This window comes from Dendropsophus ebraccatus, chromosome 1 (genome assembly GCF_027789765.1).
Source record: "Dendropsophus ebraccatus isolate aDenEbr1 chromosome 1, aDenEbr1.pat, whole genome shotgun sequence".
Lineage (NCBI taxonomy): Eukaryota > Metazoa > Chordata > Amphibia > Anura > Hylidae > Dendropsophus > Dendropsophus ebraccatus.
In genome coordinates this window covers 169,923,662-169,933,970 of record NC_091454.1, presented here as the reverse complement: position 1 = coordinate 169,933,970, position 10,309 = coordinate 169,923,662, and the positions used below count along the sequence as shown (strand labels likewise).

The window sequence follows — 10,309 nt, the reverse complement described above, 5'->3', positions numbered from 1 at the left end:
AGGGACCAGTGTGCTACTGCTTACGCTAATTGGCTGCATCTGAGAGCCAATAGCTCAGCGCCGCCTGTTCTTTCCTGTGATTGGCGGCTGTGCCGGCCATGTTTGTTGTGGCAATTTTGTTTCGGAGAAGGAGAAGACTGTAAAGAGAAAGTGTCCTCTCCGTTATACATTGCCGGTCCTCTGCAGTATGACTAACTCTGTGTCACAGGAAGATGTGTGTAGCCATCACTGTGTAATGATACATGTGCTGGTATATCTGTGACTGCCCAAAGCAAATGGTGCTATAGCAAAAGTACAACTCCCAGCATGCCCGGACAGCTACTGCCATTCATCACAGCTTAAAGGAGACCTGTCACCCCCCGTGCCGGGGTGACAGGCTCCCGACCCCCGTTACAGCGCCCTATACTCACCTGATCCCGCCGGGTCCCACTTTTGGATCCGGTCGGGTCACGGAGATATCAGCTCCCGAAGCCCGGCGCGCGCGCTCACAGGAGAGTCCGACGCTCATAGAGAATGACGGAGCATCAGACTCCCCATTCATTCTCTATGAGCGTCGGACTCACCTCTCAGCGCGCGCCGGGCTTCGGGAGCTGATATCTCCGTGACCCGACCGGATCCAAAAGCGGGACCCGGCGGGATCAGGTGAGTATAGGGGGCTGTAACGGGGGGTCGGGAGCCTGTCACCCCGGCACGGGGGTGACAGGTCTCCTTTAAACTGATTCTGTCCCCCCCCCCCTTACTATATGTGGTTCTCCGCACCTTCCACAAGCTTAGATGCAGCACATGTGGTATATACCTGTATAACACTTGTCTGTGGCTTCTCCCTGCTGTAAGATCGCTTTATTTCTTCAGGGGACAGTGTCACCTAGGCGGGGCTTCATACCAGTTGGGCCCCTTCTCCTCTATGGACAGTGTCACCTAGGCGGGGCTTCATGCCAGTTGGGCCCCTTCTCCTATATGGACAGTGTCACCTAGTCGGGGCTTCATACCAGTTGGGCCCTTTCTCCTCTATGGACAGTGTCACCTAGTCGGGGCTTCATACCAGTTGGGCCCTTTCTCCTCTATGGACAGTGTCACCTAGTCGGGGCTTCATACCAGTTGGGCCCCTTCTCCTCTATGGACAGTGTCACCTAGGCGGGGCTTCATGCCAGTTGGGCCCCTTCTCCTATATGGACAGTGTCACCTAGTCGGGGCTTCATACCAGTTGGGCCCTTTCTCCTCTATGGACAGTGTCACCTAGTCGGGGCTTCATGCCATTTGGGCCCCTTCTCCTATATGGACAGTGTCACCTAGGCAGGGCTTCATGCCAGTTGGGCCCCTTCTCCTCTATGGACAGTTCCACCTAGGCGGGGCTTCATGCCAGTTGGGCCCCTTCTCCTCTATGGACAGTGTCACCTAGGCTGGGCTTCATGCCAGTTGGTCCCTCTACCCAGCAGGCAAAATGAAGTGAGAGTAAAGGGGGGCGACAGGATCACTGCAATGGGAATCCATCATCACTTCTGGCTGGACCCTGAGTAAACTCTGGTACCTGCTTCTTCTCCCCACCCCAGCAGCCTTGGGTGATGGATCTCTCTGTATAAGGACAGACCTTGGAGGATCTGGTCTTTACCATCACAGGACAGGACACTAGGGCGCTTCCTCTGAGAGTGGTTCTGGTGTGAGAAGCAGATGGCCCAGAACACACTGCTATGATGGTCCAACCCCTGGGACCCCCAATGATCTTGAGAATGGTGACATAGTCATCCCTGGGAAGGAACGGAGCTTTCACTGCACCTGCCATTGTAGCCTGAGCTCCCTTCACACCCTTTGGTGGCCCTTAGAGAATGAATGGAGCACAGGCACAGTGAGCACTTGATTCATCTAGGGACGATTGTGCCCAGACTCCCAGGGATCAGCTTCTTATCGACTATCCTGTGGTTTAGGGTATAACAAACTGTGGAAACCCCTTTATAGGGAACCAATTGTTCTGATATGGTTCCCATGAGCACTGTATGAAGCTCCTGGCACCTACTGGCTGCAGCAGAATCTTTATACTGGAGAAAATGAAGTTTTATAACCCGGGCTCGCGGCAGGCAGAGACGGCAGGTAGTCATCTGGGCAGCTCCCCATCCGTGTATAGTCACCACTTTCTCCCTGTCAGTGCACTCGGCGGGATGATTGACAGGGAGAGAGGTCAGTAACAGGCCTGGATACAGTGCTATGGGGAACCATATCAGTCCAATTGGGCTGATTGGTTCCGTTCCAAGCAAAAACTGAACAACTTTCATTGGGGTTAGTGCCATATAATAATTTTTGGTAACTAGTCATGGAGCAGATGCATCCGCTGTTAGTCACACTGACAGCGCCCTTCTCTCCTGGCAGGCTGCATTGACAACCGGAGTTCAAGGAATATCACCTGAAGCCCTGGAACTTAGGTTGCGAATCAAAGCTGACTGGGAGAGAGAAGGTAGTCACACTGCAAGCGTGTGTCTACATGCGGCTGTGTCTACATGCGGCTGTGATTACATGCGGCTGTGTCTACATTCGGCTGTGATTACATGCGGCTGTGTCTACATGCGGCTGTGATTACATGCGGCTGTGTCTACATGCGGCTGTGACTACATAAGGCTGTGTCTACATGCGGCTGTGTCTACCCCTCCATTACTAATTACTAGAAATTGGCACAGTTTTTCAGATTAATGGCAGCTCTGCAAGTGACAGGACAGATGGAATAGAGCTAAACAAGCTCCATATAGACCCTGAGCCTGCACATCACGTGACCAGTGCCTCATGTTTAGCCTTATGTGCAGTATAAAGCAATGTTCCCCAGGTTGTACAACTACATCTCCCACCATGCTGTGTAACCATATGATAGAGGTTGGGCGCCAATGGTCCACAGCAGTGGTTTCTAACCATAGACCGTCCAGCTGTTGCAAAACTACAACTCCCATCATGCCTGGACGTAGGAATTGTAGTTTTGCAACAAAGCGGAGAGCGATTGGTGCTGCGGAGTGCAGACAGTACCCCATGCGGCCTGTAGGTGTCGCTGCTGCCCTCTGGCGGCCGGGTTACGTCACAGGGCGGCGCCGTCCCACGTTCCTTATCCGGGCCGGGAGCAGCTTTTGGGCGGGTCTCCTCTCTGCTGCTTCTCCGGGCACCGACATGCGGGAGGCAGAGCGCCGTCCTCGGGTCTGAGCATCTGCGCCTCTCCCGGGCTGTGCCCGCCAGCTACCCATGGGATGATGCTGCGGAGGAGATCGCGGGGTACAGCTGCCACTGGCCGAGGTATGAGACGCTGCTCCCGGCGGGATGGCTAGCGGGGGCTCCGGTTCCGCCCGGTCTTCTCTGCCCTCCGCAGCGGGCCTAGGCGGCTCCCAGCCCCGCAAGAAGCTACTGAGTATCTGCGAGCAGTGCAAGGCCAAGATGCAGCTGGTGGCGGACCTGCTGCTGCTGTCCAGCGAGCCCCGGCCTGTGCGGACCGAGAGCTGTGCCCAGCTGGGGGAGGCCTTCGAGAAGTGCCGGGACACGGTCATAGCCCGGACCAAGGGCCTGTCCATCCTGACCCACGACGTGCAGAGCCAGCTCAACATGGGCCGCTTCACCGAGGTGGGCGAGAGCCTGCAGGAGATGGGCGACCTGGTGGTGTCCCTCATCGAGCTGTCCGCCCATGCAGCCTACCTGGCGGCGGTGGAGGTGCCCGGTGCCCAGGGGGCGCTTCCGGGCCTGGTGGACCGCTACAAGGTGACGCGGTGCAGACATGAGGTGGAGCAGAACTGTGCCATCCTGCGGACGGTGCCCCTCCAGGACCTCACGCCTCAGCTCCTGCTGGAAGTCTCCCAGAACCTGTCCACCAACCTCAAGACCCTCACGGACGCCAGCGTTGCCGCCAGCGAGAAGTCCCGGGATAAGTTTGCCAAGGAACAGTTTAAGCTTGGGGTGAAGTGCATGAGCACCAGCGCCACTGCCTTACTGGCCTGCATCAAGGAGGTCAAGACGTCGCCCAGCGAGCTTTCCAGAAACCGCTGTGCCCTATTCGGTGGGCCCCTGGTGCAGGCGGTCCATGCCTTGGTGGGCTTCGCCACGGAGCCCCAATTCTTGGGCAAGGCTGCTGTTCTGAATGCGGAGGGGAAAGCGGTGCAGACTGCCATCTTGGGGGGCGCCATGAGCGTGGTGTCTGCCTGCGTGCTCCTGACCCAATGCCTCAGGGATATAACCCAGCACTCGGACAGCAGCAGCAAGATGACGGACTATAAGGACAGGCTGCGGAGCTCAGCTTGTGCCGTGTCCGACGGATGCAACCTGTTATCTCAGGCCCTGAGAGAGCGCTCGTCTCCTAGGACTCTTCCGCCAGTACACTCCAATTCTGTGAAGTCACCCTAAAAATGCCCTTCTCTCACTTTTACCAAAGAGTAGTCAGTGGAAGCTCCACATCTCCCCGTCTAGACAGAGGCCTGCCATGTAGGAGACCCATGTTCAGGCTGATACGGACTCCAGGTGCTAGGTCCAGAATATGGCATTTCACCCAGGTCGTGAAATGTGTTGTGACAATGTATCTAAAGTCCTAGGTGGAGGCTGAGTGAATTTAGTGGTGCCAACCCTGCTGTGAGGGTGCTGTGCCCCCTGTTCCGTTGTAAAGCTGTCATACGTAAAAGGCCGGTTTGCACTTTGCTGATGGCAGATCTCTTAGGCTGGTACTATGGGCACCACTTATATATGAGTGAATCGCCAAATCCCAGGCAATGGTGGTTGATTCATTCTGTCTAGGAAACGTAGTAGTGCACAGATTCTCTGGATAAGTCATTCCAGTTTTTTTCCTGGGAATCTCTGCACTTGCAAAGCAGAACTATGTTTTCTAGTCAGAATGAATTAGTTGTCCGGTTGTCATGTTTGGTGACTTATACTATATATTTGCACACATCTAGCAGTACTCGGTTTGCCATACAAGTTGCAGACACACAGTGTACTCTATAGAGGCATATACAGTACTCTATAGAGGCATATACAGGGCTCTATGTAACTTGTGCTCAGCTCATCAGTGATGTGCACTCCTACATAGAGAGCAGCGTATGCAGCTAGTTCAATGGCTGTACTTGTGTATGGTAGACCATGTCCTGCCTGGAAGCTGGTGGTCCAGCCCCAGAGATCTTCACTCGGGGACCATTGTCTAAAGATCTTTTGGCAGATGTAGAGGTCTGGTTTGGGGCAACAGATAAATAGACCTTGTCCATCATTTCCTTAGGTGCAGTGTGTAAACTGAGCCGGGATGAACCCCTATAAGATCACAGGAGTTCTGTTCCCACTGACATTTTATATATTGGACAAGTGACGAAATGTTGGCATCTTAAAGTCTGTTGGTTCCAGTGCTGCATATTCTATTCCTATGAGAATGTTTAATCTGAGATCACATGGTCCCCAGCCAGTGAAACGTACGGGGAATGCAAATTCTTTGCAGCATTGCTTTGTGTACTTGGTAAGCAATCTTCAGTCAGATGGACTCCTTTAAGAAAGTAATAACATTTCAGTGCCTGCAAATATGTGAAGCCTTGGGGTATTATTTTTTTTAAATTAATTTTAAAGGGGTTCTTTTCTATAATGTTATATAACAGAGCACAGAATGCTGTAATATAACACAGTGGTATAGCATGTCCAGACTACAACTCCTATCTAAAGTCCTAGCCTGTTAAAGGTAGATGCCATCCTTTGATTGAAGTCTGTATTTCCCAACTTACCCTGCCACATAGGGGGGTATATGCATGTGTGTGTGTGTGTATATATATGTATATGCCCCCCTTTCTATGCAGTAAAAAACCTTGTTAGAACAGCCATCGGTCTGACTGATGGGAGACATTGGTCTGCAATGGCCAAAAAAATATTAAAGAACCTGTTGTACATGTGCCTCATGTATTTTGTCCCTTGAAATTTAGACATGACATATTGGCCATACTTTCCTTGATAAGATCCTAAAGGGTATTAAGAAAGTATTATATTACTAAATATGCTTAGTTCTATTATACTTTCTGTGTTTTTATCAGTGTTGTGTGTGTATATCACAAGACGGCATGCGTCTGTTGTGGAATACAGCACAGTTACTATGCTACACCAGTAATGCACTAGTAGTAAGGCAATGAATGAGATTTTGAGTGTTAAAGCTGCAGTATGGAGCCCAATACTGGTTCCATAGTTCCAGCAGACTTTGTGCTCTGTTATAGTAACCGTACAGTTCAGAACCCCTAGAAGTACAGAAAACAGAACCACACGTATTGCTCTTGTATTGAGAGGTAGTTGTAAAGTTTCACTTTCAGTCTCTTGTACTGTATGTTGGATATAGAAGCTGTTGTCACTGTGCAATGATAGAACACCCTCCTGGGCTTGTACAATTGCAGTGTCCACCTTCCCAGGCTTGCACTATTGCAGTGTTTAATCACCGTGACTATGAAGCTGTAAATGTGTTATTGGCCACTCCTTTCCTAGAACCAGAGTGTGGTTATATTCCCCCCCTTCAGCACTAAGCCCCCTTTACTACAAGTCCTGGCACAGAAGTGGCATTATCGAGGCTTTAAAATCCGTGCTGGGTGCGGGTTTGTGGGCCAGTGTCTTCCATGCTTCCCACCGGGATGTTGCTGTGTGTGATCGGCAGGAATTAAAGGGTTACCTCACTTAGTTTTGTATGGCTTCTAGCTGCTGGATGTAGCTCCCTTTTTAAGTCCTGCAAGTGGAGTGTGAATGGAGAATGTAAAGAGCTCCGAGAGGTAAAAGCCACCTTCCCCCTTCCCCGTGTGCTGACTTACTGTTGGGGGTGGGTTACAGTGAGCGTGTTTCCTGAATGTACACTATAATAAAATGATTGTCATTTTTATGTCAGTTTTTACCTTGCATGTATTTGGAGTATTTATTTCACCCATTAAAAAGTTTCTAAAACTTTGAATGAATCCTTCGATCTCCAAGTACATAGTATAGCCTCATGAACAGATCACAGCTGCATACTGTCTCCGGTTTATATGTTTATGGTACTTTATTAAATGCCATAAAAGCAAGTGCTTGTAGGTGAAGCCATGTGGAGTATCATATGGCAGCACATGTAGTGCCCACGGCTCTGTATTGTGACGCCTCGGGGACTGCCAAACATCCTGCTGTAAAATCCTGTTCTTGTGAGGTTCATCATGTTACCTCTGAAGGCGAGCAATACTTCATGTTACACTGGTGGCATTATTCTTGGGGGGCATTATACAGCCAGTGCTGTCAGGGCATGATCGGAGTTGAGAGCCACAGACTGAAGAACATTGATATAACACATCATATATCAAGCACTATCAGTGCTTGCTTGTTCCTTGTTCTCTGCTCGTTGCCGGCACTATTACACGTGTCTGCAGCGAGCAGGGGAGCTGCCTGGGTGATTGCTTGATCGTCCGGGCTGCCAATAGAAGATAGCAGCGGTCTGCTGCCGCCACTTCAATTCCACGGAGCGACTGCAGCACACTGCTGCTATCTAGATTGTTTGTCTTCTATTATATGAGACGAGTAACGGCCAAATACGTCTGATCGTTTTGGGTAATAGGGCCTTTAAGCTTGCATCCCACGTGCTGCACACAGGTAGTGACCTTTATTGTGATGAAGCTGATGGTGCATATGGCTTTATGGATGTAATAATGTAGCTGATCTGTAGATGGTGAACCTGTTTTGGTGCTGGTTTTTGTGGCCAGATCATTCTACTGACTGTTTCCCGTGTCCTGGATATGGCCCCGTTCACACTAAGCAAGAACGTCGGAATTCCGCAGCGGAGCTCTCCGCTGCGGAATCCTGCCGTGCTCAGTGTGCTGCTTTGAGTGAATAAGAGGGCACGCGCTCCTCGGCTGCCGCCGCTCTCCACTCAACGAGATGACATGTCACTTCTTTGTGCGGAGAGCGGCGGCTGTGGAGGAGCGTGTGCCCTCTTATTCACTCACAGTGAGACACTGAGCAAGGAAGGATTCTGCGACAGACCGCTCCGCTGCGGAATTCTGACGTTCTTGCTCAGTGTGAACGGGGCCTATCTGTCCATCTCTGTGCTTAGGCCAAGCTGCTATATCCAGTTAGTATGCGGCTGTGATTGCTAAAGGGCTACATCAGATAAAAACTTGTTTTTAAATCAACTAGTGTCAGAAGGTTATACAGATTGGTAATTTTAAAATATCAAGCCACTTATCAGCTGCTGTATGTCCTGCAGTAAGGGGTGACACAGTGCTCTCTGATGCCACCTCTGTTTCTGACAGGAACTGTCCACAGCAGGAGAGGTTTTCTATAGCAAATGGCTACTGCTCTTGACAGTTCCTGACATGGACAGAGGTAGCAGCACAATGCACTGTATCAGACTGGAAAGAATACACCACTTCCCGCAGAACATACAGCAGCTGATAAGTACTGGAAAACTGGAGACTTTTAAATAGAAGTAATTTACAGATCTGTATAACCTTCTGACACCTGTTGATTTCAAAGATAAAGAAAAATTCTCTGGAGTACACCTTCAATATATATGTATATGTGCACATAGACTTATCAATCCCTGTCTACTTTATGGTGAGTAACATATCTATGCTGTGGTATGTTATGGATATGTATATATTATATACTGATATGTATTGATTATGTACAGACACAGCACTGCACACAGTTTCGCCAACAGCGACCAATCACAGTTAAACTTCCATTTTACCAGAGCGATATAAGAAATGAAAGCTGCATTGTGATTGTTGCTGTTGGCAAATAATTTCCCCCCCCTCTCCCTTACATAAATTTGGGCCAAATTGTTATGTACTATGTTGCAGTGTGTCAATAACGCAAATATTTAAACAGTTTCAGAACTCCAATTTCTATTTTGTAGCACGTTGTCCCTATGTACCAACCGTGCACAGAGTAGTATTTTCGGCCAAAACAAGAATGGGCCCAAAACAAAAAAAAGTGCACAACTTTAATTTACAGCTTTTCTGCATCGGTTCCACTTCCGGTTTTGGTGAAAAGTATTGACTAAAATACACAATGCCTTAGGCTGGTCTCACACATTCATATTATGCATTTTTGTGTCCCTATTGTGGCTGTGAGTCCTGGTTTGACTGGAGGTCTCATGGCCTGAACTGACCAGCGTCTTTTCAGGTAATCTGATATTTGATCAGGCCGGGTCTTGTAAACATAATACATCTGTGTAAATCCGGCCTTTTGTTTTACTGCAGTATCTTTTCCCTCGGTTGGTATCCGTTGTTTATTGTGGAAATGTTTCAAGTCAGAAATATTTGGATGGTAAAGAAATGGGGGGGCCATGAATGATGATCTATAATAACTTGACTGTGATGACTGTAGCTCTGGTGTAAGGCTGGGTTTACACTACGTTTTTTGCAAAAAACGGATGGAAAAATGGATGCATTTGTGTGCATTTGTTTTGTCCATGGTCTTCCATTATAAAAAAGGATCAAAACGCATCCGTTTTATTTTTAACATACACAAAAACGTAGCTGACCTTATTTTTGTGTACGTTAATAAAGGATGGTTTTTTTTTTTGTTTGTTTGTTTTTTTAATCTTTTGGAAAATAGGATGTACACAAATGCATCAGTGTTTTTTACAAAAATTGATTGCAAAAACGTAGTGTGAACCCAGCCTAAGGTTTTGTAAATGTAAGAAAATGATTATACATGAAGACCTTACAGTAGTGCACATAGAGTAGTGTTACTCACATGAAAAGAGAATTTCCTGGCTGCTAAGGGATTTGATTAGGACTTGTCAGATTCTATTCAGGATTTCCCTTACATCCCATCTGCCTAAGTTACCATGATGTAACATGGGAGCAATGCCAGCTGCCGTTTGGATATAGTTTAAAAATGACTACTGACCAAAATGTGTAAACCAGTTTTAAAGTGGTTTTGCAGCATGATATGGGAAGCATGCAGACAGACCAGTACCCCCTTTAGTCCAGTTTTACATGGACTTAATATGGCCCCATTTTTGTGCTCATTTTACTGTCACAGGTACAGGCCTGTCTAATGATCTGAACTCACAGAAGGGAAAATGCATGCTTCAATTTTGCAAACAATATTGCAAACATTGTATATGCATATTCAAGTTTGGGTTACATAGACTTGCTTTAGAGGTGGACCAGTAAATGTTGGCTGTACTGCTACATATTGGGGTGCAGTTCTTGCTTGAATGCAATTCCTGGCATTGTGTACACCAACATGGTATTGAAATATATCTTTACTTATGAATATGATCCACATTCTGTAGCATTTATGACTTCTGTTGCCCTAGATAACACCTTTACCTGAACCTTTTAAATAAAATTCTAAGTTGAAATTATGAAATTAT

General features: G+C 48.3%; 1 protein-coding gene across 1 annotated transcript; it reads left to right on the top strand.

Annotated features, from left to right (window-relative positions):
• Positions 1 to 3,050: 3,050 nt before the first annotated feature.
• On the top strand, positions 3,051 to 6,904 carry TLNRD1 (talin rod domain containing 1). The gene has a single exon (XM_069984418.1). The coding sequence runs from the start codon at positions 3,289 to 3,291 to the stop codon at positions 4,357 to 4,359; it is 1,071 nt and encodes a 356-aa protein (XP_069840519.1). The 5' UTR covers positions 3,051 to 3,288; the 3' UTR covers positions 4,360 to 6,904.
• Positions 6,905 to 10,309: the final 3,405 nt, after the last annotated feature.

Excerpts from the sequence above, each read along its gene's own strand:
- TLNRD1 (XM_069984418.1), top strand. The coding sequence starts at position 3,289 with ATGGCTAGCGGGGGCTCCGGTTCCGCCCGGTCTTCTCTGCCCTCCGCA.